The following is a 26,948-nucleotide window of genomic DNA, read 5'->3' as shown; positions in this document are numbered from 1 at the left end:
TAATATTGCACACCAAATAATCACATTTTCAAAAATATCTTTTATTCAATTTTATTTTCTAAATAATACCTTTCATACTTTCTTTATCTTTCCTATAAAGTTATACGGCAATAGAAAATATTGAAATAATGTTTTTTTAACCTGATGTATGAAAGTATATTTAATAATAATAACAATAATACTGATACTTATAATAATAATAATAATAATAATAATAATAATAATAATAATAATAATAATAATAATAATAATAATAACAATAATAATAATAATAATAATATATTCAGACTAAAAGAACTGAAAAGATATTTGGTTACTACAAAATCTGAAAATGACAATTACATGTAAGAAAAGCCCAAAATAAGTTACATTGCACTTATCAAGAGCAATGTAACAAAATGTAGCAAGCAAATATATGTAAGCAAAACATATACTACAATGAAGAAACAGTGAGAAAATGTTTTGAATTCTGATTGGCTATCAGACGATATTATGGAATGGGTATCAAAATCCCTGCTATCTGATTGGTCAATCGTTATACATTCAATTTTACTGGGCTGATGATCGATTCCACACATTTATTGACGATAGCAATTGTAAATATGCTATTGGGTCAGTACGTCATTGAGATATCATTACGCATGAAAAGTGATGCATAGTATTCGCAACGTAAATTGTAGAATCTCAAATTTGTGGGGACCCATACTCTGCAGACCCCTTTGATAACACCTTTATTGCTTGTCCCATTGTGATTAGACCAAGACTACTACTTTGATCATTAAGTTCCAGTTAAAAGGTGACAGGCACTGCATGCAACCATATATACATACACAGCTAGCCAGCAAATGGCATTGCACACAGGCTTCTGCGCCTGGCAGACAAGGCTAGGCTCTAGCACCCCTAGGCCTCACTAAGTGTGTATGCAAAATGAGTGTAGTAAGGCAAATGCTCTCAAGTTATGAAGGATGGTATACATGTACTTGCTATAAATATGATTAATCCATGGTTCCACTTTCTCTCAAAGGATCTCTACATAACTTTAGACTAGCCATGCATCTGGAAGTATATGGTAAGCCTAGCCAAGGGCTAGAATCTTATATCAGAAACTCAATAAAATCATATATCAAAGCACAAACTCTTTTAATCTGAATAGAATAGGTTCTTGATAAGTGCAAGACAAACATTTGAGCATCTCTTCACTATAAAGATGAATGCTGTAGTAAAGTGCCTTGATACTGAGATGATTATCAGTAATAGGTGCATTACTGAGAAAAGTATAAATGGACCCTCCAAGGGTGGCCGGTAACAATGATCTAATTATACATGGCAAGGCAGCAATTGCTTGAATAACAGAGCCACCATAGAGCATACCATAGTAGGTTTTCTTTAGTATAAAGAGGCACAGTAGTACAGACAGCCAATGAGGAAGCATGTTGATGATATAGATTAGGGTGGATACAATATTGTAAATATCTGCAAACTTGTCAAACACGTATTATGTTATAATAGCAAGTTCATCCAGCTTTCATGTTTGGTTTAGTCTTGAAGAATTCAATCCCATATTCTGTGATGAAGCAATCCTCAGCAACCAAAATAAAGGAGTGAAAATAAGCCCCTTGTTTGCTACATACACCAAAACACCATTTACAGATTCAAATTTTCATCTCATAAATGATTTCTTAATCAAGAGAAGATTCATGAAGAAGGGAAGTCTTTCAAAGATGTAATAAAATATGGCAAATCTCTCAGTTATGAGCTTTAATCCCTGGTATTCATTCTCAACTAAGGAAATAATAAAGAGTTATAGGATATTTTTTGTACATTCAGAGCTACAGTATAATCTTGATGTCCTTCATAAAGTATGGAAATCTTTCAGTAGTGTTTGACGTCTTTTCTCTGCAACATCCATTTGGTTTTCCAAATCCTGAAACAATACAAAATTAGCAGTGATGACTTTTCAGGAAATTATAAAAATACAGGAGTGGGTAGATAAGAAAAAATTCTCATTAAATTCATTCTCTTCTTGTTGTTGTTAAGTGCCATCGAGTCATTACAGACTCCTGGTGACCCCACATTAATGTTTGCATAACATAAAATGCAAGAATTTCAAGCTTAAAATTTACTTTTACTGATATTTCATTAATGTTCATGAAAGGAATTTTCAAAATATTTTTCTCCTTTAATCTTCTCTTTCCTGGTCATAAATCTCTGCCCTCTAAATATTTGAAAAATAATGTTTGGGAAGTTATTTTAATTTGACTTACCCCTCTGTCGTATGTTTCAGCCCTCTCTACCTTCCATGAAAGGTTTTCAATCTCGGCTTCAAGTTGAGCTTGTTGATATTCAAAGAGCTTCTTACGGGGACCAGCTTCCATGAAATAGGCATACGGGTAGGTATACTGAAGAGTGTATCGACACTGTATAAAACAATCACAATAAATTTTTAAAAGTCAAACATGTCTTTCCACATTGTTATTGTAATCAAGGTTATATTTTCCCTACTTCATAATCATATTTATGATTGTTTGCTATTGGTGACTACAGATTTATATTAGAAAAAAAAAGTAACTCAATGTAATTTTCATCTATTTGGCAAAGGCAAATTAATTTCACTTTAAACAAGCTTAAGATTGAAAGAGAGCTGCATAAATAAAAAGTTTACAATTTGAAAAAGCCCTGGGAATTAAAAAATATAAAACATGTGGGTAATTTTTTCTCACATATAATCTTGGGTTGGGTCTCATCCATCCAATGAAAGTAAAAGTTTTGACAGAATGTTACACTTGAGTGAGCACTGTCCATTTTTTTAAAGGGCAAAATCAAACTTACCCTGCGAAACATTTCTCATGCATTTCCCTTGCAATTTTGGTCAGTTGAAATAAAAGGGATACATTCAAGCATTTTGTAACGATTTTGCCTCCCAAATTGAAATTTCAGCACAACCTTTACCCTTTTTGTGCCAGCTGGATCAGAGGATAAAACTGAATCTGAACAAAAGTTTATGTCAGACATCTTCAGCACTTTTTTTCCACTAAGTTTTTATCATTGAAAGTGGGTTTACATTTCATTTTTCATTAATACTTGTTTATCCACACTTTTCCCAAGCTTGACAAAATGAAAGTCGAGACTAAGCCATTTCATGTAAATCACAGCTCAGTGTAAAGCAAAATATCGTCACGATGGCCTCGGTGTGTGGGGGAGTGGGGTGGGGCGCAATACACTCTTCGAAGTGTTTTGGGCAAAGAAACAAGTTAAAAAAGGTAAGAGATCACAGAGATATCTTCAAATTAGTTTTACTAGCTAAATTCAATGTGTTCTTTATGATTATAAAGGTCTACTTTTATTCACATAACTATTTCAAAGTTCTGTGCAAATAATTTTTTTTACTAACTTTTCAAAAGTAGGTGGTGCTCACTCAAGCGGAAATATTTTTCGACAGTTATATCGTCATTTGCTTAAATGGATCTGTACCAATGTTAAAATGTGAAAAAATGCTCAGGATATTACAAATGTATGATTTTACAGGATTTTTTCTAAGTGTAAACTTTTTATTGATATGCACTGTATATAAGCCACGGTTCTTAGAATATTGTTAAGAACTGATGAAAAACTAACCTTTGCCAGAAGTGATGCTGCATCAAGAAGGTATTGCCAATCAATCCATGTACCCATGTTGTTCATTACCTTTTCTTGAATCCTTTCATTCAGTTTCTTCAGGGTCTGAGCCTCAAGACGAAGACTTTTGGAATGATTCTCCCACTAATATCAAAGAGCAGACAAAATAGTAGTATATTATCATTGATAGGGTTATATAGAGTTATATTTCACTTTAAAAAACAACATTGAGTGTATTTAGCAAGCTTACTATATTTTTACCTGATGTAGGGGGAAGGTGGGAGCATTATGGCCCCCCAACATTTTTTTGCGTAAAATCTGAAAGACTAAAGTTTCACACTACATCTTCTTTCTTGCAGAACTTTTGAGACATTTACAGCACCCGGGTATGCGGTTCCAAATTTATGCAATATTTTGTAGGTGCATGTTAAACCAACAAGTGGAGCGCCTCTGGCAGTAGGCTATCGCCTGCATTATGTGATTCGATATAGCAGCAGTGCCGACTATGATAAAACAATAGTTCACAACAAATACCATTTGTAGAATAATATAATACTAAGTTCGTTTACCAAATATGAGAGGATGCAGCAAAAGATGAACTCGTTCTACCGGAAGTGTTTAAGTGTTCAATGAATGTTGACAGATTTGGCATTCATTTGTATATCTGGAAAGCTAAGGCTTCCTATGGCATCAGTGGTAGAAGAGTACAAGGGTGGGAAGGTTAGGTTGGTCAGAGAGAGTCAGAGGATCAGACAATAGCAGATTCTAGGCCACCAATCCGTACAGATTTAAATATCCATATAAATTTAAACAATTTATTTCCAGGGACCTCGGGGAAGAACAGATGGGCTATATTAATAGCTCATCTGAAACGAGTCATCCCTACGATATGTATAAGTTTTATATGTTGTATTATACTCATTATTTATGTTATGATTCTGTTATGGGCGATTCCACACTAGAACTTCAAAAATTTCATAAATTTCAACATGCTTTCAATAAGTCATAAGTAGTGTAATATTTTACTATGATACCTAAATTTTATGAAAATAATGAGTTTTGACCAAAAGTGAAGTCAGATATAGTTTTTTGGGGGGAACAATGGAATTTTCAATTTTCAATAATTTTGCTAATTAAATAGTCAAGTACAAACACTGCCTGAAACAATTATTGGCAAAGCACGAGAAGATTGAAAATATTGCAGGCCAATGGAATAATGTATCATTGAATATTCCAAATAATATCTACAACATTTTCATGATCCATAATAGGGGCAGCCCTGATTTTTCCGAACCTATTTTTGGCAATGTCCCGTATGACACAAGTGCAAAAGTTTTTCCTACAATTTTATTTTTGATGATGCAATTTCACAAAATCAGTTTCTCTATCTTTGACCCATGGGTGATCGATTATCCCATAAGGATCTAATTACTGCCCTTCATTTTTTAATAATTGTCCTATTAATAGTTGTCCCGTATGACACACACTGTGTCGTACGGGATATGTCCCGTACGACACACAATATATAATGCATTAAATTACAGGATTCTGATTCAGAAACTATAAATAGTAGACCTATTTTAATTCAAGTAATTGATTTGACATAAAGTGAACTGAAAAAGTACATTTTTTTAATCTCCATAGAACATGAAATAGGTGATTCTAACCATTTTAATTGATTTCAAGTAGGCTTTTTCTTTTGTGAATCCCTCCAGCTAAACTGGTGATTTTCACTGGTCAGAGCAGGTTAATTTCTTTGTCATTGAGCATGAAAAGAAAACCTATATAATTGATTCACCCTAGCCTGGAAGATGACTTCCTCTTGCATGCTAATGTGGAATTATTATAAGATGCAAAAAGAATTACATATCAATCAACTATTTGGTCTTCCCTGGATGATCACAATTTTTTATATACAGTATTGAAACTCCTTACTTTTTTCAAGTTGTAAAAAAAAAAATCTGGAAAATAAGACAAACCATGTTGTTCAAAACAAAATCTGGAAAATAAGACAAACCATATGGTTTCATGAAATGCAGAAAGGTTTGAAAAAGTAGAACCACATTTCTTTAGAAAAAAATATTTTGTGGAATTACAAGTGACAGTTGTGACATATATCATGTATATATACATTTTATATGAAAAATTATAACATTTTAACCCCATAATTTACACAAACAGTTTCATTCATTCGTTGTTTAAATAGTGTATTGAAAATCATAAAAACCTCAAGTTTTTCAGCTCCTAAAAATGAGCACTTTTAGAAATGTACGTCCACATAGTGAACTGGTACGAGATGACGTCATTTTTTGGCCTGCCATATGCCTCACGTCCTCACACACGTCCACTCTCAAAATCGAGAACCTCGCCACATCCATTTTGCGGTTCTCCTAAATCATAGACGACGTGCACGTGAGTGACGTCATTTTAACCGTTCAAGCCCAGCATGAAGATCAATCTTTCCCTTTTAAAACACAGTTTTCAGTGACTTTTCACAAAATTAATTTAAGTTGTACGATGCATTATGTTTATCATATTTGAAATTGCTTTCTGATCTCCAAAATATACATCGAAATATATCCTAACTCGCGTAAAAAGGAATCAAAGCAAGTGAAAGGGCACATGTGCACAAGTTGCACCTTCGCATCACCCGACCGGGTCGCCAGGCGATGGTGCGCCAGATCTTCCGGGTAGGGCAGCGTGTCATGACCCGCTGGTTATCGCGCTGTTTCATGTGGACGTACGTACACGTACAAGTCGAGTGAAATCTAAAGTATTCGCATCTGTAGTGAACAAGGGCAGACGATGACGTTGACTCGAAGGATCAGAGGACTGCTACGTCGTTCACGTTCACTGCTCCTAAAACTCTCCAATGCTGTGAACCCTTGTACATTTCCCATTATGAAAAAAATTAAAACATATTGCTCCCGATTGTATATATTGAGGTTACTTAATTATATTGTCCTGAATGACTACTTATTAAAAGACTTTTCATTAAAGGTCAAGTCCACCCCAGGAAAATGCTGACTTGAATAAATAGAGAAAAATCAAACTAGCATAGTGCTGAAAATTTCATCAAAATCGGATGTAAAATAAGAAAGTTATGACATTTTAAAGTTTCGCTTATTTTTCACAAAACAGTGATATGCACAACTAGGTGAGTCAGTTGATGATGTCCATCACTCACTATTTCTTTTGTTTTTTATTGTTTGAATTATACAATATTTCATTTTTTATAGATTTGACAATAAGGACCAACTTGACTGAAACATATAGTATTAAACAATGCTAATGCCACATGTTCAGGGAGGAATTAATCATTGTATCAATTGACAATGAGGAGAAAATTAGAATATTTCATATTTCATGTAATAAAATACAAAAGAAATAGTGAGTGGATGACGTCATAGTCTCCTCATTTACATACCAGCCAGGATGTGCATATAACTGTTTTGTGAAATTAAGCGAAACTTTAAAATGTCATAACTTTCTTATTTTACATCCGATTTTGATGAAATTTTCAGTGTTATGCTTGTTGGATTTTTCTCTTTTTATTCAAATCAACTTTTTGTCGGGGTGGACTTGTCCTTTAAATTAGGGGCAATGCTCCCCTTCTGATTGATAAAAAGTTCATTGTTTTATTCAGGCTGCCGAGTACAACACGCAAGTGCCTGTACAACACACAAATGTCCTGTACAACACACAAGTGTCCCATACGACACACAAGTGTCCTGTACGACACACAAGTGTCCCGTACGACACATTATTTTGTTTATGATAATTGACAGAAATATTCAGCCAATAGCTGTTTCTAACATAATGAATGTCTTAAGTTTGATAGGATTATCATTATCATCAGCCAAATAAAGTGATTGAAGAAGTCAAAGAGACATAAAGTAAGAAAGTTTGGCTTCAATTTAGAGATGTCCCGTACGACACATTTTGAGTGTCCCGTACGCCACAATGTTCTCGAAAATTGCAATTTGCTTATTTATTCATGAATGTTTATTTTGCTTTCTTTCATAGATGTGTTTGTTCTTGGGTAATTGAATATCAATTTGAGTACAGTTTCTATGAAAATTATCTGTCCAACTCACAGACTTTAGAGTACAAACTTGAGGTTTCTAATAAAGCCACCTTTTCTGCGTCCGTACGACACATTACTATTTTAAATCTGTATTATACAGGATGTGAATTCAAGTCATGTTAAGTCTTGGTTTTTCTAACACTCTGGTAGAACTTGATGATCACCTTTAGTAACTGGAATATTTTTTGTTTTTCTTGTAAAAAAACTGTCAAATTTTCTCTAAATGTCCCGTACGACACGTATGGAATCACCCTATAATAATTTGATCTTACAATGTATATTTTGTTAATATTTTTATAGTTTTATCATGAATAAACCAAACCAAACAGAAAGAAAGTGGAAGGCAGAAGATGCTGTGGATGAAGCCATGGCAATAGCAAAGTGGAAGGAGATGCATGTCCAAGTGGGTAGGAGTGGGGTAGGGTATTGTCCTTGCATGAGATAGTATAGCAAGCAAGGCAGGGAGGGCAGGAGGGATTTGGTGGTTGAGGCGGTCAAGGAGAAAGAGGAGGAATGTCAGTTGGCAAAAGCTGCACAGCAGGGTGTGCAGGGTGCATGGACTCATTGGGAAGAGGTGGAGCAGAGGAACGTCTCCTGGGACTAACTCAGGATGATGTCGTCTGGAGCTGTACGCTTTATGGTCAGTTCCACCTTTGATGTCCTGCCAACGCCAGTGAATGTGAAGAAGTGGGGCTGTGGATGACAGTTGCAAGGTCTGTAGGATGGCTAGAGGATCGTTAGCGCATGTCCTATCAGCTTGTGCACAGTTATATTGCAAGCCTATACATGGAGCAGAGCTGCCAACCTGTCACTTTCAAAACAAGTATTTTTCAGCTTGAAAAAACATATTTTTAGGTCAAAAAAAGGATTTTCCTGTTTCAGTATTTTTCTCTGTAAAATGCTCTTGCAACGATATTTCTTTTATGATAAACATGCGGTCGGTGTAAAAAAAGTCCTGTGAATGAATTTAAATGAAAAACACTAGGTAATACTGTGGTTAAATGATTTGAAGTTGACCGTGCAACGCTAGGGGTGGTTGTCACCCCCCCCTCCCACAGTAGGGATTTAAACAAAAATTAAGCTGAAAAGGGGGAAATTTCCTGCATATTTTTTTCATTGTTTTTTGTCATTTTCTCCTCAAATGTCAATAAAAAAATCATGATAAAAACAATAAGTTCATTAACCTTAAATATAACCTTTGACCTTAATCAGGTGGCCTGAAACTCATGCAAAATTATCAGTGATACTTGATTACTCAAATGTCCAAGTGTCATAAACCAGATCCATATACTTTCGAAGTTATGACATTTCAAAAACTCAATTAAGATTTGTGAAAATTGTTCAGATACTAACAAATAACTTAGCCTTACGTCTTAAAGTAATTAAGTCTAAGTATGTTCATTGAAATCATGTTTCACATCATCAGAGCACTCCATCCTTTTTTTGTTTTCATTCTCATTTTCAATCAAATAAAACAAAAATAAGAACACAAGTGAACGAAATACCCGGCGTAGCTAGACTCATTTATGCTCAACGCTGCCGCGGCCTGGAGTGCCAGTGCAGCAGCGCGGTCATCAGCAGCCCCAGGCACATCCCCAAGTTACCTGCTGGGCCGGGAGCTTGCATTTTGACAAACTTACTTGTCATCAATGCTGTTCATTCTCTATCTTTTTTGATGGTCCAGAGTCATATCTGTTATCCACCCTATTAAATGAATCCATTATCCCAAAATGAAAATACCAGGTGTGAAAAACATTCATAGGCACAGGCTCATCCAATAAGTTAATTATTACACATTTACTGAAATAAGTGAGTTTTGAGAGATGATTTGAAGAGTTAAATGTTGTCAATATCACAGAGCAAAGAAGGGAGAGTGTTCCAAAGGTGTTGAAGTGCCACATATAAATATTTACAGGTGACTTCTAATTCCATGCACAAATACAAATACATAGATTTAATGAATTTCATTTATGCAAACCCATAGATACATAAAAATCTTGCATCATGCAGTTTTTTGTAGCGCATTGGGGGCCAATTTAGTGAAATTTAAATGTTCAACCTCATAGATTAAATCATCTTCTTGTATCCTGCAAATATAGATAATGCCCCCCCCCCCCCTCCTCCTGGACTGCCAAGAATTAAAATCATTTAAATCACTACAAAAAATACATCATTACCAGATATGAAATATATTAATTTTCCACAAATCTTGTCACCACTTCTATTGTTTGGATATATAGGTCAAGTTTAATTTGTATTGTATCATCAAAGCTATATGAAGGCCAAGCCATTTCATGTATGACCTCTATGTTCTTTGACAAGGGGAGTGTTTCATGAAAGGAATAATTTATCAAACAAGTAATGTTTTATCAAACAGTTACCATTGTAAAAGTGCTTCTCAGCCAATCAAAATCAAGGAGAGTTGTCAGATCTTACAAGTTGTTGGAAGAAAATGTTGATGAAACACTCCCCAGGAGACCCCAAGCAAATACACTTAGGACCAGACTTTTGGGTCACAAACATTGAAAGCATGCTCGGCTAATAAGTGGACGATAAAATAAGAGAGTACTGTAAGATGCAAAACCTCTAAATCTATCTATTTTTATTTCATAATGAAATGGATTTCATTATTGACAACATAGCAACCCACCATTTACATATCCCCTGAACTTTCTATATTGCATCAGCCAAGAGGAATGGAAGCTTATGCTAAACAATATAAACTGCTTAATAATACTTACTCTCTCAAAGTAGAAGAGGTATTTCTTAAGAGCTTCCCTTGCTTTTACATTAGCTGATTCATTGGCAATATTAGGATTCTCCTTATACCTACTGCACTCATAGAATTCACTTCCATGTGATTTCCAATCTAGATACCGATATAGAGAAATAAAATATAAACCATCAGCGTTTCCTTGCTCTGTACCAAACATGGGCTGAAGCTAAAGAGATTTGATAGTGACACATTTCAGAATAACAAGTACAATTACATTGGAAATCATGATTGTGAATTAAAAATTTAGATCTTTAGAAAGCAATGGAAACAGAACTGACCAACACTTTGTGGTTTCTCATTGACTGAATGTTATACAAAGCAAGACCTGAAAAACATACCTTTTGAAAAAACTATTAATAATACCAAAATGAATTAGCCTATACCTGTATTTGCATAGAGAAACTGGAATGTTTTTGAGAGGAAAGTACTTGGTAACATGATTAATGTGGTATGAATACACTGAGTGGTGATGGATTAGTATATTGTATAGGCCTATATCACAAGACTATACTGCTTTCAAAGAATGTTGCATTATGGGTAAGGCCAAGGTTGAGTTGTTATGGCCCAAAGCGGTACTACTTAGGCGGCTGGCTCATATCTCCTGAACTTAATCAATCAAATAACAGAGCAAAAGAAGGAAAATAAACATAATCCTTTGAAAAGATATCAGATTTATTAATGCAGACTCTCTAATTGTTTTAATTATCCAGGCTAAACTATGAGATAAATAATTGACTCCAGTTTAACAGTTAGTAAACATCTGGCAAGCAATTGATCCAATCTCATAACCACTAACCTGTTTAAATTCTCGTGTTCTTTTTGTTAGCTTTAGCTTGTACCTCCCCATTATATGTGGAAATAATTAATTTCAAATTTCAAATGGGAAACATTGACCAAAAAGGAGGTGACATTCAACATGAATTAATGCCATGACATGGTTGTTTTCTTGCAGTAAAATTAAGAAATAAAGTAAAAACAGTACAAAGTGACTTACCTTGAAGGCACATCCAACAGAAATCATGCTTACATCTTGAACATTGCTAAAAAACAAATATAAATAATCATAAAAATACTTTTCACATGCACACCATTTCGAAAAACATACTCATAGAATTTCTGATACCTGTTAACCATTATATCTGTGTTTAATACCAAACTGACTGAAAATGTCAAAATTATTCAAAATCTCAACATGTGGTTATTTAGTTTGTTGACCCCTGAATGACCTTTTGACATTCACCTAGTGACCAAATCAAAAACTTAACCTTGATTAAAATTTCAATCTTGATAACCAAAACATGGTCAAAATCATTGACACTAACTGACCTTTAAAGAGAAATACCAGTAGTTGCAGTAAACACTGATTTCATGAGAAAGTCTGTAAAACCAGGCTTAATTGTCAGTATATCATCAAGGATCTAGATCTGGTACAGTTACATAAACTGAACTTTGTGAAATCTTAAAATCTACGCTGAAAAATGTTCACACTGAAGATCACCAACACAGATAGGCACACGTGGGACAGTGTATTATTATTGCTGGAATAAAGACCCGACGGAAGTGACCGAATCCGCGCTTATTTTGCTTATTTCTCAGCAATTACACAATTTCTTCCAGAATCCTTTGGCACATATTTTTTATTCATACAAACAGACACTTGGGTGGTCATTATATTAGATTCTGTAAAAAGTCATTTTGAGATCGTTACCAGAACTGGAATTTATCTTTAAACTTGGTCATGTGACCTGAAACTCATGAAAGATGATCAGTAATACTTGATTACCCTTATGTCCAAGTTTCATAAACTAGGTCTTTATACTTTCTCATATGATGACATTTCAAAAACTTAACTTTGGTTATTAAAGATTTCAATATTGATGACATCATCCTTGCTATCGGAAAAGCAGCGCCTTTAGTCTCACTCTGCTATGCAGGTGAGACCAAAAATTGAAGAAAAATTAAAGAAAAATGCAGAAATTATTTTCAAAACACCCTAAAATTGGTGCCACGGTAGGTAATATAAAATTTAGAGTATCAAATTTATGGTTTAGAATTTTTGGAAATATAGTCGAGATGGACAAAATTTTAAAACTTTAGCAAGGAAGTGCCCTTTTCCCATTTTCCTTTTTTTTTAAATATACTTTAATTATATATCAAGAACTTAAGTTTTTACTTTTCTGAAAAGCTACATCATAGATATGAAAGAAATGAGTAACATAAATTTCCAATAAAGAGTTAACAATACCCTAAGGTTATGAATGCAATATACAAAATATCAGCATCTATGGCAAAAAGTGCATATATACACGTGTATTAAAATGGCAGAAGACGTACGTATGCCATCAGCAGGCAAATAAACTGGCAAAATATTGTCAGTCATGTGCACAATTCCATATGCAGAGAAATGTTCTACAAAATCTACCTTGTGTTCATGTCTATTCTCTCACAAAGTTGCTCAACACAATTACTCAGATTTAACTTGAAACAAACCGAGTTCACAAATATTACACAGCACCAGGCTTCTTCAGGAAGGAAGAAAGAAATATAATTACCATATGATTACAGCCTCCATTTTTCTCAATGCAGATGTTGCACTTTGGACACTAGAATAAAATGAGATATTAAGAGAACTAGCAGTTGAGGAAACAATCACAAAATGAGTATGACGAGAATGAAATAAAAAGACCATGCAAGTGCTTGTTTTACAAATAAAAAATATAACACATGATTCTTGTAGAAACTGTAATGGATGAGAAATTGACAAAATAAGCATGGTATTCCATCCAGATGCACAGCTTTTTTTTAAGCACTAATACACTGCCTTACATCTGTTTCAGTGTAATTATTTTTGTACACAATTTTCTCATGATTTCATGGAGTTAGATTTATGTAAATGAACTAGATCTGCAATGATATGGTGACAAATAAGCTTGATTTTCAACACTTTTTTTTCAAGAAAACTACAGGAATTGGTAGGTGATAAATGTTCTAATTCAATAAAGTACATCCCAACCTCCTACAAATGGGGTCGTCCTGATATAATACCTCTCTAGTTTTCATGAAAGGTTGTAAAGATTTCAAATTATCATGACTTTGGGAGTTCATTGAGTGAAGTAAGAATGGATAAGCATGATTCTGATTATAATCCACCCACATATTACATTGTAAGAGTGGAGGTTAGATGCTTCAAGGTATGCCTGTCAAAGGTGATAATGGTCACCCAAAAAACAATGCTTGTTCTGCAGAGAATGAATGGCAATATTAACCTCAAATTTCTGAAATTTCAGGAGTATAAAAACACAGACAATCAAGGTGAGAAATAGTTTGTAGTATTAGTTAGACAGGGGTAATAATATGTATAGACATGTTGGGATGTATCATTAGTCGCTATATATGAAAGCAGTATATTATCATTATTATCATTAATACTTGTATGCTAACAGAACATTTGCATAAAGACTGACTCTCACCTCTTGAAGTAACATTTAATTGAATCAAACAATAAATAGCTCCATCAAAAAAAAATATAAGTTTGGAAAAATAATTGGAAAGTGGATTACAGAACTTAACTTCTTTCAAATGAAAATAAAGCTTCCAGCAACAACCAACAGTGGGCAGAAGCATTATACATATTTTTTGTGCAATTTATATTTAAATAGCTATTAAGTAATAAAAACATACATAATATTGAAGAACTTACATCTTTGGTGTGTGCACTGATGTAGTTTGCTGTTTCTGAATCATCAGCACATTTTGTCAACCACAACTTAATAGTCTCACATCCAGCAGGAGCATGGTAAGACTCACTGCACTTAAAACTTTGTAAACAAAAATACACAAAATCAGTCACACAAAAATTAGGTTGAACACCGAGCAAGAAATTTCAGCAATCACCTGTTGCACCAGTAAATATCAATAATTGCAATTGAAAGTTTAGCGTAGGTGTTCATGTGTACAACTAATGAACATTGACCAAGTTATGTAAAGGTAAAACCTGTCTTGCAATGAAAAAAGGACTACATAACATCTTTGGAACTATATCTGTACACTTTTTTAAAAGGCCTTTTTTTTCTATATTTGTTTTACCTTTTTTTTTTAACACTAAACTACAACTAATTTTACTTCCTGTGCAAAGATGTGGGATGTTTTGTAAAATATGATATCAAAGTGATAGATAATGTGATTTACATTGTCCTCTTAAACTGATACTAAAGAGACAAGAAATGAATTCAAATATCTTTCAATGCTATGAATAAAACACTAGTAATAGGGAAAGTAGGTGATCAGACTGGAAAATAAAGTTCACTTATTTTGAATGATGTATGCAACATTCATGTTCAACCCAGGCAATCTTGTGATCATTTCTATTTTGTTATTGTTCAATTAAAAACACCGGTATGGTTCTTACGTTGTTGTATGAAATAAATTGAAATTGGTTAAGAATGTTTAGAAATTAAAATTTTGACATTTTGGTTAGAAATATGATGATGGTTCAAACCCACTGAAAATTTAGGAATGTGTCCTTTTAACTTTCAGCATCAAACTCTAAAGACTGATACTTGGGCATGGTACATATATGGGTATAATGTATGGTGAATGATAGGTGAATGGTGTACGGTAGGTGTATGGTACATGGGCATGGTACAGGTATGGTGTATGGTGAATGATAGGTGAATGGTGTACGGTGAATGGTAGGTGTATGGTACATGGGCATGGTACAGGTATGGTGTATGGTGAATGATAGGTGAATGGTGTACGGTGAATGGTAGGTGTATGGTGAATGGTAGGTGTATGGTGCATGGTGAATGGTACATGGGCATGGTACAGGTATGGTGTATGGTGAATGGTACATGGGCATGGTACAGGTATGGGTATGGTGTATGGTGAATGGTACATAGGCATGGTACAGGTATGGGTATAATGTATGGTGAATGATAGGTGAATGGTGTACGGTGAATGGTACATGGGCATGGTACAGGTATGGTGTATGGTGAATGATAGGTGAATGGTAGGTGAATGGTGTACGGTGAATGGTAGGTGCATGGTGTATGGTGAATGGTAGGTGTATGGTACATGGGCATGGTACAGGTATGGTGTATGGTGAATGATAGGTGAATGGTGTACGGTGAATGGTAGGTGTATGGTGAATGGTAGGTGTATGGTGCATGGTGAATGGTACAGGTATGGTGTATGGTACATGGGCATGGTACAGGTATGGGTATGGTGAATGGTGTATGGTGAATGGTACATAGGCATGGTACAGGTATGGGTATAATGTATGGTGAATGATAGGTGAATGGTGTACGGTGAATGGTACATGGGCATGGTGCAGGTATGGTGTATGGTGAATGGTGTACGGTGAATGGTAGGTGCATGGTGTATGGTGAATGGTAGGTGTATGGTGCATGGTGAATGGTACATGGGCATGGTACAGGTATGGTGAATGGTACATGGGCATGGTACAGGTATGGGTATGGTGAATGGTGAATGGTAGGTGAATGGTACATAGGCATGGTACAGGTATGGGTATGGTGAATGGTGAATGGTACATGGGCATGGTACAGGTATGGGTATATTTGATTACTCTTTCACTTCATCTGTGTAATTGCCTTAGCATCTAAAGCTTTTAAGCCTTACTTACGGTCATTATCCTTTAAGGGTTGTTAACTGATAATATGGAACGTACCACCAAGAAGTTTTGCATCTTTGACAATCAACTCTCTTCCTTTTGACCTCATCAGCATGTACAACCATAGTACAGTCAGCACCAGGACAGAATCGAAATTTCCAGTGACTCTATAGAAAAGAATGTTGAAACAATGCTATTTTCATTTCCTTCCTGCTTCAATAATATTTGAAGGATTAATTCCCAAGAATTACATGTATGTGACTACAGTAAATTTATCGATGCTAAATATGTTTGGAAATTTTGGTTTTCAGGATAAAACTAGAGCACTGATCATGGCAACATTGATGAAATTGATTTCAAAGGAATTGAAAGTTAAGAAACTGAATATTGGGATGCACTCTGTATTATTTTTTTTCTGGCATCTCCTCCCGATTTATCTGCAGTAGAAGTCACTAATCAACATTATAAAAAAAAGAAATCATGGAAAGACAAGAAAAACTTTATAGCTAACTTCGACTTCATTCCAGCTGAGAGGGGAATATTTGATAAAAAAACTTGTAAAGTATGTATGAGTCTTTGCAATCTCTAACACAATATGTTAAAGAATCCTTGGTTATATGTAGTGATCCAAGAAGCTTATAACATATTTCAGGAAATTTACTGACTAATGGCTTTTTGCCAGCATCCTTCTTGAAACCACTATAAACATCAACTATCTCTATCTCTATGGAGTTAAACTAACCTTGATATAATCTCTAAAAGCAAATTGTTCATATTTCTTCTTCATGATGTCAGACTTGAGAAGGGAAAGAACAAACTCTTCAGGTGTTCTCATGTGGCACTCATTAGCCATACAACGAATTTCTGGAGGAAGAAAAGAAAGTGGTTCAAAAGGATGAACACTACACATTTAATAACAAGTGGAGCACCTCTGACAGTCTCACCTGCATCACATGATTCAATATAGCAGCAGTGCTGACTTTGAAAACTACAGTCCGACCTCTCTTATCCGGCCTCCCCTTATCCGGATCTCTCTATTTTTTTATTTATTTTTAATTCAATCTAGTACGGGAGGAAATGATATTTCAATCTAAACTCAATCGTATATGCAAACTCACTTTGATTACATATATTTTCCAATATAGTCTACTACAACAAAATTATTTGTCATGAAAATATCTCACCCAAATCACCGAAAGAACTTAGGTATGATAATTTCCAGTAAATCAGGGCGCAGAGCGCAAACATTTCATTACGTTTTTCTTTTTGCTTCCCCGGAAAAACAACGCATGTCTCGCTAGCTAACGTAAGGCCTCAATACGGACAGCGTCATCTATCATGTTTGAGCCTATAGTCAGTGTAACAATGGCCGACATTGCGATGCTGCAATACCCGCCGCGATGATCTAATTGTAAAAATTAGTTTCATCGAGTCATTCTCTTTCTTTCGAGGTATGCTCGATGTATACCTCAACCATTTTAGCAGGTAAATTATCCAACAGTTTGGCCATCGATCGATTTCTTTTCCGTAAATATACTGCCTATAATTTGCACTGACACTGCAGTGAATATTGTCTGTACGCCCACTACAATAGGTAACGTGTAGCTACTGCCATGGGCCTGGGGCCGGGAGGCAGCCAGCAGCACAGCTGCGTGTATTTAATATTGGGTCTCCCAGATCTGGATAAATCCCTTATCCGGATTGGTGCTGGTCCCAACATGTCCGGATAAGAGAGGTCGGACTGTACTATTAAATAATTATTCACAAAAAACACCATTCATATAATGATACAATACTATGTTCATTAAAAATAAATGACATCTGATCATGCGACCTAAGACTTGTCAGTGACACTTGATTACCCCTATATCCACATTTTATAAACTAGAGATGCTCGCAGGGTCGCGCAGCCAAGCACATGTATCCCCCGAACCCACCGCGTCATCCGTCATTGCGATATATAGAGCTCACACAGAAATTTGACAATTTGAATTATCATGGCGACAATGACCCTAGCATGCAGGTCCCCCAAGTCCATCTACCATCCAAGTGTGGTTGAAAAGTCACTTATGGTTGCGGAAAAAGAGAGTCATGCATGTAAACTTCAACGTTGACCTGAAAATGACCTTTGACCTTACCATGTGACCTCTGACTGCAGCATAACATGCAGGTACCCCAAATCCATCTACCATCCAAGTTTGGTTTAAAAGTGACTTACGGTTGCAGAGTTAGGTGTCATAAGAGAGTCTTGCATGTAAACTTTAATGTTGACCTGAAAATGACCTTTGACCTTACCATGTGACCTCCGCCCACACCAAAATTGATAGGCTTCTTCGCTTTACCATACTCAACCTTCATGCCAAATTTGAAGACGATCGGAGAAGAAATGCAGCTGATAGAGCGCTCACAAGGAAATCTCTGCGGCGGACGCGGCGGCGCGACGAGGCCAAATCCATAGTATCCTCCGAACTCTGTTCGGGGGATACAACTATATCTATAAACTTTGAAAGTTATGACAGCAATCTAATAATTACCTCCAAAATGGCCAAAACTCATTGACCTTAAATGACCTTTGACTTTGGTCATGTGAACTGAAACTTGCACCGGATGTTCAGTGATACTTGATTACTCTTATGTCCAAGTTTTATGAATCAGATCCATAAACTTTCAAAGTTATGATGGTAATTCAACAAATACCCCCAACTTGGCCAAAGTTCATTGACCTTGATCATGTGACCTGAAACTCGCACAGGATCTTCAGTGATACTTGATTACTCTTATGTCCAAGTTTCATGAATCAGATCCATAAACTTTAAAAGTTATGATGATAATTCAACAGATACCACAAAATTGGCCAAAGTTCATTGACCCTAAATGACCTCACTCTGCTATGCAGGTGAGACAAAAACTGAGGTTACATCTTCAAAACAAATAAAATTCAATTAATTTCACAATTATTCATATTAAAAATTTATTAGGAAAGTATTATCAAGATACTATCTGACAACAAAAATTAAATCGCAAGCGACACTAGCTGTTTAATTTCCAAATTGATATAATGCATAAATTTGCATAATTACATTGCTGTAAATTCATTTCAATTGAAAATAATCCTTTTTTTTCTACAGGCATGTAAGTTGTTATAATGAACATGTGTGGGCAATATCAGATATAGTCCACATTATGCAATGGATAACTAGAGCTAGCTTCAGATCTTTCATATTGACTTTTAGAAAGGATAAACATCAAATATAATGGATGTTTCTTTCAAAAGTATAGTGGGGATAATTCATCCTTGGATGGACTGGCAATATTCTGAAGAGTACTATTGCCAGGCCAGGCTAAAATATTTCAATAAAACGGAATGTAAAAGTGAAGTAAAATGTGTTGCGTAGCCACATAGAATAAGTCCATACCTATTGCTGTTCCATCAGTAATGCGAAAGTTGAGATGAGCTATCCAGCAATCACAACAGAAGAAATGTCCACATGATAAAGCCCTTAGTTCATCCTTAGTTTTAACAAATGTGCAAACTGGACAGGTTGTTCTGGCTGGTAACACCAATTCCTATGATAATAAAAAAATCCAGCATTTGAAAATGAATCACGAGGATTACTACTACATAATTTTGTTCAACTTTAAGTCTTTAGATCAATTCTGAACTATTTTTCAGAAATTGCTATCAATTCTTAACGATATTCACATTTTTCATCATGTGGTCAATGTTCATGTTATTCATTTAGATGAACATGCATCCAAATATTCACTTCTCAGTTTCCCCCTGAAACTGGCAATATCAATCATCACATATCAACATTGAACAGCACTTACTTCTAATATTGTCAGATATGAGTAGGAGTATGAATTTATTTGTTGCATGTGGGTTGTTCATCTTTGGAAGTTTGTTGATCATTCGCATTTCAGAAAATCATCTCAGTAAACAATGCCAGATGAATTGCATAGATCAAGCACACAAGAATATTTTTGCAGGATTTCACTTTCTTTTTATTTCATTTTTTTTCAGAGGACTGGTGTTTGGTTTATAGAACTTCATAGAAAGGATTCACTTGTACCTGCATGTAGGAAAGCTGGAGACTGACAGCTTTTCTTTTTAATATGCAGCTTCATTTCTTTGGAACAATCTCCCCCTACAAATTCGCAATGCTAACAGTGTTAATACATTTAAAGTTATGCTTAAAACTCATCTTTTTAAATCTTGAATTGATCATATCATATGTTTATTGGCCCATTTGATGGTATTTCTTTATTCATGATCTGGTGAGAAAGTTGTAAATTGTAATATTAGTTTTGATACATTTTGTTGTGCAAAGTATTTCTATTTCTATTTCCTTTATACTTCATTTTCCTTTCTCTTAACCACTTAGAGGCAATTTTGCGATTTTGCGGTATATAAAATTGTTATTATTATTATTATTAGCTTTAGTTCAATTTTGATGGATCTATGAATGATTTACACGTAGAGCACCGGCCTTTCCACTTGGTTTTAAACCTGGATGAAATTATCATTTCCTTGTACATGTAAACGATTCATTTCCTTAACTTATAATACATCTCATTCATTTATTTAATTCATTTCATTTTCATTTACAAGGGCCCTTTCAGATTAATATAAAACTGATTTACAAAGGGGCCCTGGATTAATACAAGGTGTTAAAAAAATGCAACTGAAGCTCAAAGGTCATCTTTTTTATAGAATACATGGTTTATTCTTGTAATTTCTACATGTATTCTACAATACTATGTATCTCATCAACTTTAATTTGGTGTGTGAGCATAGGTATGTGTTTAATAGGGATGGTTGGATGTGTGTATACATGGGGGGAAGGGGTTGGGTTTTGTTTGTGTGTGTGTAAGAGAGGGAAGAGGGAGAGATGGAGAGAGAGGAAGGGTTGCTTGTCCTCCCCTACTCCAATTTTCTTAAGCCCATTTGGTCCGGTTGAGGGTTTTTTTTCCTCTTTTAGAATGTTGGTCTCTCTCCAATCTCAAGGCTCATCCCTGATAGTTTTTTTTTTTAATCTGCTTTTTTTTTCTTGTATGTTCCACGATTCTGTTTAAATCTTGGAAATCTTTTGTAAATATTGTGATTTTTCGTGATTCATTTTAATAAGAACTTAAATTAAAAAAAAATTGTTTTTGACAACTTGCTTGTGTAAAAAATTGTCACAATCACAGAGTTAACGTCCTTCAAAGGTGAAGGGTACAATAAGTTTTGGTTTGTAATGTACCTGTACAAAATAAACTTTAAGTCTTTGGCATCCCCTCTACTATCCTTTTGAGTGGATGTAACGTTACATAGCTGCAATCGTGGCTGAGCACATCCTTAATATATCTTGAAATTACATGTTTGTCATGAGATTGATGCTGATCATCTTAATCTTGCAATGGTTAGAAGAAAAAAGCAAGACATGTAGCGCCAACAGGGAGGTGGACACGTCAAATTTGGTGCAAAAGGTAAGGACAAATGATGTGCTCAATGAAGATTGCAACTAGACAGAGTGATGAATAAAAATCACAAGAATAAACCATGTATTCTTGATAAATCTGACCTTTGAAATCTGGTTACCCTTTTTTAGAAACACACTGTACCATATCACCTCATGATCCAAAAAAGTGACATCCTACTGACAACAGGAAGTAATGGTTTTGTCTTATTATAGAGGTGCCATACTAGGAAATGGATAGGAAAAAGGAATAATTTTCATTTCATACAAACAGCCTGCAATAAAGAAGTGTTACACAAATATCTCACTTACAATTAAAATGACATTCATTCAGTAATAGGAAAAAATCTCCATTCACAACCTAGGTCATGACTTTTTAATGATATCTGGATAACTCCTTTCTGATTTATGTGCGAAATATAACAATTTAAAAATATTGCTTAAAGCAAAAACTACCTGAGGTAGAGGCACGGTGAAACTTTTATCAGCTCTTGGAAGAATGCCTGTCTCAACTAGAATATTGGCAATGTCCTGGTCAGTTCTGCAAGAAAATCAACATTATAACAATATGAAAATGCTAGGTATATGCTCTATTATTAAGGCCAGACATCTAACATCTATTGGGTTTCAAAGAAAACAAATTCATCCTCTCTTTATGAAAATTTTGAGTTTTTCACAAGACATTATTTTTTGTAAGCTGAACGAAATGGCAATTTATCACTGAACATCAATTGATGTTTTAAAAAAACAATTAGTGCAAAGTAGCAGGTTGTTTACTTTCACTGCACACATACATGTACGTACAACAAGGCAATTTTGAGATAATAAAACTATTTAAGCACAATTTTTTATATTTTTTACTAATCAAATTCTCAATAATCTTTAATAGCAAAATTGTTCTTAGATCAAGAGTGATACTCTAAAAATAATGACATTGGATCCACAGCTGAGATCTGCGTTTCCATCAATAGATTTGCAAGTACATGTAGTATTTCCCACATATCAAATGATTTTGTCTGCGATTAAAGGTGTACTCCCAATAGACTATCAAGTTGTGACGTCATCAATTTTCATTTTTTGAATTTCAGCGTTTTTGATATTATATTTTGGTAGAGCATGATTACATACCTACACAACCCAAATTTGGTGGTAATCGGTCTATGTGGGCCTTACATATGGCCTCATTAATACATAAATAGCCCCATTGAAGTCAATGTATTATTGGCCTAGTTTAAATTTCAAGAACCAGGCCAATAATTCTCACTTCATAAATGTACTCAGCTCCATTTTTGTGCTTATATAATTTAATTTTTATCATCATTTCTTTCAATATTTTTTCATCATGACCAGTAGCATGCATTGTAGTAGATTGATGCATTGTTACATTTCATCATGACCAGTAGCATGCATTGTAGTAGATTGATGCATTGTTACATTTCATCATGACCAGTAGCATGCATTGTAGTAGATTGATGCATTGTTACATTTCATCATGACCAGTAGCATGCATTGTAGTAGATTGATGCATTGTTACATTTCATCATGACCAGTAGCATGCATTGTAGTAGATTGATGCATTGTTACATTTCATCATGACCAGTAGCATGCATTGTAGTAGATTATAGAATGGATGGGAAAATCCCTGCAATCTGATTGGTTGAGAGCAATGCAAGAATTTTTACTGGGCTGCATGAACGATATCCCGATAATCAAAACGATATCCACTGTAAACAAGCTATCGTCCGAAAAGGTCATTGTGATGTCATCGCGCATGTACTGTTACGCTTGTTTACGTCAAAATTTTGAATTTTCGATCAAGGCAGAATGAATCAAATAAAGGATGCAAAATGATCTGTAAGTATAAATACGGTACCGTAATTGTCATAGGGATTAAAACTGCCTGCAAACTCGTTAGTTGAAAAGTCCAGACATACGATCTAACGTTTCAGCTGGGCTGGCGCTGGCTGTGCACAGCCAAATCTCCACTGCAGGCCCAGGCAGCCGTAGGCACTGGCCCCCGGCGCGGCCCGGGCATACCACACACAGCTATTGGATTTGGAGGTCCGAGGCTGCCTCATACCGGTACTCATAGATCTAGACTAGTCAATGCAAAGCTGTATCTGGCATTTTGGGTATAATAATGCCTTTGTGCCAACATATTATCAATTTAGGCATACATATTTATGTTGTCCAGGGTTATCAAAGGGTCTGCATTACATTTTGGTATTTTCATGCATCCGGTAATAAATCATGCGTCCAGTAAAAAAAATCATGCGTCCAGTAAAAAAAAATCATGCGTCCAGTAAATATTTTCATGCGTCCAGTAAATTGAATTTACCGGACGCATGAAATTATCATGCATCCGGTAAATCATTAATTTTTGTGGTTTATTCAATAATTTTTTTCCATTCTATAAAACAGATGATGCATGGGTTTCTTTCGTGGGTCAGTGGAACTGTGTGCACGCGGTAACTTTGGCATTATGGTCTAAACCCACTCGGCTGCGCCTCGTGGGTTAAACCATGCCAAAGTTACCTTGTGCACACAGTTCCTACTGACCCACTCTAACCCATGCATCATTTGTATATTGATGCATTGTTACATTTCATCATGACCAGTAGCATGCATTGTAGTAGATTGATGCATTGTTACATTTCATCATGACCAGTAGCATGCATTGTAGTAGATTGATGCATTGTTACATTTCATCATGACCAGTAGCATGCATTGTAGTAGATTGATGCATTGTTACATTTCATCATGACCAGTAGCATGCATTGTAGTAGATTTGTTACAATTGGATATTTGTCAAAAGTTGGTTATACATTACCTTTTCTGGACTTCTTTTAGATCCCAGTGATGTGCCATAAGAAGTGCTCTTGCAACCCTAGGCTGAACCTACATGAATAAGTATCGATCAAACTAATAGCATTTGATTCTAAAACACTGATTACCATCAATACTTCTAAACACTATCAGAGACTATCTAATTTAAAAGAAAAGTATATGCCCCAGTATTAGCTCTTGTGATATTTCAATATATCAACATATATTCAAGCCAAGGATATTCTCAGTATTGCCATTACAAAAAATACTACCATGTTAACTTTTCCTGAAGTGCACTTTTTTCTATGATATATCAACAAATCAAAGATGAATTAATTATTCATGAATCCAACACGCAAACGTGATGTTTTACTCTGACTCAAACTACAGTATTACATATGCCTGGTCCGACAGAGATCTCTAGGGGAGTCCAGGAGTGGTATTCTGAAATCCATTTTATTTGAGATAAAATATTGAAAAAATTATCTTTGTAAGATGAAATACCCTCACCCTATAGCACTTTCATTTAATTCAACCAATGAAAATCCTTTCTGCTGGGAGGTGGGTTAAGGAGTGATATTGCATCAATTTATTAAATTTAAATGTACTTACATTATACGCTAGCCCATTTTATAGGGATTTCTTTGAGAAATGTCAATAACACATCATTTCATGCCTAAATCAAAGACAATATTAGTGGAAAAAAGTCTTTTGAAATGTTTCCTTAATCTACAGGAATAATATTTGACTATTAATGTCAATGATTTCATAATTTTCTTTTATTTTCATTAAAAAATTTGGTGCAAATTCATCTACAATTACTGCTGAAATATACAACACAGATATGAAATGGTTCTGTACAGGAGCCTAAGGGATAATCGTCGGATTTCGATCCTTTTAGAAAAAGCCCTCGTATTTAAAAGGCAATTGATGCAGACCAAAATATGCATATTTGATGCATCGCTAAAACACTGGCCCTTATTCTGAAGTCGGGTTTGACTTACATGTAGACCGTGGTCTAACTCTGTGCTAAAATTATGGGAATCCAAAAATGTCAGAATTTTGTTGAAATTGTATCTTTCGTATGTTCACTGTGGTTTTTTTTTAATTCTTGAATGGGGAAGACACTATCTTATTTAGCCTTCCCAGAGAGTTAAGAATGATTTTAAAGCCAAATGAGCCGATACATTGAACCTTTAACATTAGAGATGTATGCCACAATTGGCTATCCATAGTTAAAATACAACTTATAACCAGAGTTTCATTTAAACCTGACTTCAGAATACGGGCCTCTATAAAGATAATAATTTTAGTTATCCCAAGTGTAGATGGTGACTTAATTTACCTGGGCTATTTTATGAGCTTAACTTCCTAAGATCTCTGTTGCAGATAGCACAAATTTGCACAAAGATAGACATAATCTACCCAGTTGTACAGGCAAATTAAAACTATTCAAATCTATCTGATGTAATAAAAATGCTAATTTATTAATTGAAATCATGATTCATGAAATCTTATTTTTTGCTCTAATTTATTAAATAAAACTCATAGAAAGCTAATCTCTTATTAAATATAGCACTCGTAATACCTTTAAATGAAAAAAATTCCAATACCAAAATCGATTTATATATATATATATATATATATATTTCAAAAAATTTTCATGTATTTTGTTAATGGTTTGTTAATTCATCGGTGATATTAGCATCAAATTACTGTTGTCAATAAAAGCAAGAAAAAATGACTCATGTATTAATTTTCGCTGAAAACACATTCTGTTTTGATTTGTAAATGAAATCACATTTTGAACAATTTGGGGTAATTTTGAATTTTGGGTATACTGTAACATGAACTTACATGTACATTATAATGTGTTATTTTTTAACTGTTACCTGGGCATCTCAAAAGTTGCAAGAGACTTGGAAGTAAAAAGTCAACAAGGGGTGTGGTCAAACAATTTTGCACGGTGGATTTTATGCAAAACATAATGAGGGGAAGGGCCATAAATCCCGCCCCCCTTCATGACTAATTAGGATTATTGAAAAGCATAATATACGCCAGCAATGTGCAACTAAGCCCAAAACTACAGTTGATATACATACATCATAAGAGGTCCCTCCCTCCATTGCATTTAGATTGTGTTTAATCTGGTTTAATACTGAATATACATCATGTATTCAATTTAAAAAATACTTACAAGTAAAGATAACCTCACCTTCAAACTTTGACAAGCAAATTCTACTTCTTCTTTGAGTAGATTCTTTGCTCCATCGATGTCAACACATTTATATTCAAAAGCCTCTGGGTCAGGTTCTCTCATCTCACTGAAAACAGGATCATCAATCATACCTTGATGGTCATAATAATCATCATACATCTCATCATCATCATCCTCTTCATAGTCATCATCATAACTATCATTAGCCTCTGCCATGATAATGAAATGAAAGTACTGGTTGAAGATTAATAGTTTGTTCAATCAATATGTAGCCCAATGCTGTATGCTAGAAGACTTCGTAGGATCTTGGTTCCAAGTGGATACACCTACCTGTA

General features: G+C 34.8%; 1 protein-coding gene across 1 annotated transcript; it reads right to left on the bottom strand.

Annotated features, from left to right (window-relative positions):
- Positions 1-463: 463 nt before the first annotated feature.
- LOC129256615 (E3 ubiquitin-protein ligase ARIH2-like) lies at positions 464-26,948 on the bottom strand. The gene is made up of 13 exons (XM_064097809.1): positions 26,611-26,948; positions 24,400-24,467; positions 22,026-22,110; positions 19,524-19,674; positions 16,850-16,971; positions 16,165-16,274; positions 14,179-14,296; positions 13,031-13,081; positions 11,473-11,518; positions 10,444-10,571; positions 3,616-3,759; positions 2,265-2,417; positions 464-1,924 (listed from the first exon to the last, which is right to left on the bottom strand). Exons 1-13 carry the CDS (start codon positions 26,827-26,829, stop codon positions 1,853-1,855), a joined length of 1,467 nt encoding a protein of 488 aa, XP_063953879.1. The 5' UTR covers positions 26,830-26,948; the 3' UTR covers positions 464-1,852.

This window comes from Lytechinus pictus, chromosome 3, assembly GCF_037042905.1.
Source record: "Lytechinus pictus isolate F3 Inbred chromosome 3, Lp3.0, whole genome shotgun sequence".
Classification (NCBI taxonomy): domain Eukaryota; kingdom Metazoa; phylum Echinodermata; class Echinoidea; order Temnopleuroida; family Toxopneustidae; genus Lytechinus; species Lytechinus pictus.
Note: the sequence above shows the minus strand (reverse complement) of the source record. Positions and strands in the feature narration are given on the sequence as shown.

What these genes read in the sequence shown, in the direction of transcription:
- LOC129256615 (XM_064097809.1), bottom strand. Translation starts at nt 26,829, where the DNA reads ATGGCAGAGGCTAATGATAGTTATGATGATGACTATGAAGAGGATGAT. An exon ending in ACCTCTTCTACTTTGAGAGA is followed by an intron (nt 3,760 to 10,443) that starts GTAAGTATTATT and finishes CTTTGATATTAG; the next exon opens with TGGGAGAATCATTCCAAAAG. An exon ending in CTGAAACATACGACAGAGGG is followed by an intron (nt 1,925 to 2,264) that starts GTAAGTCAAATT and finishes GTATTGTTTCAG; the next exon opens with GATTTGGAAAACCAAATGGA.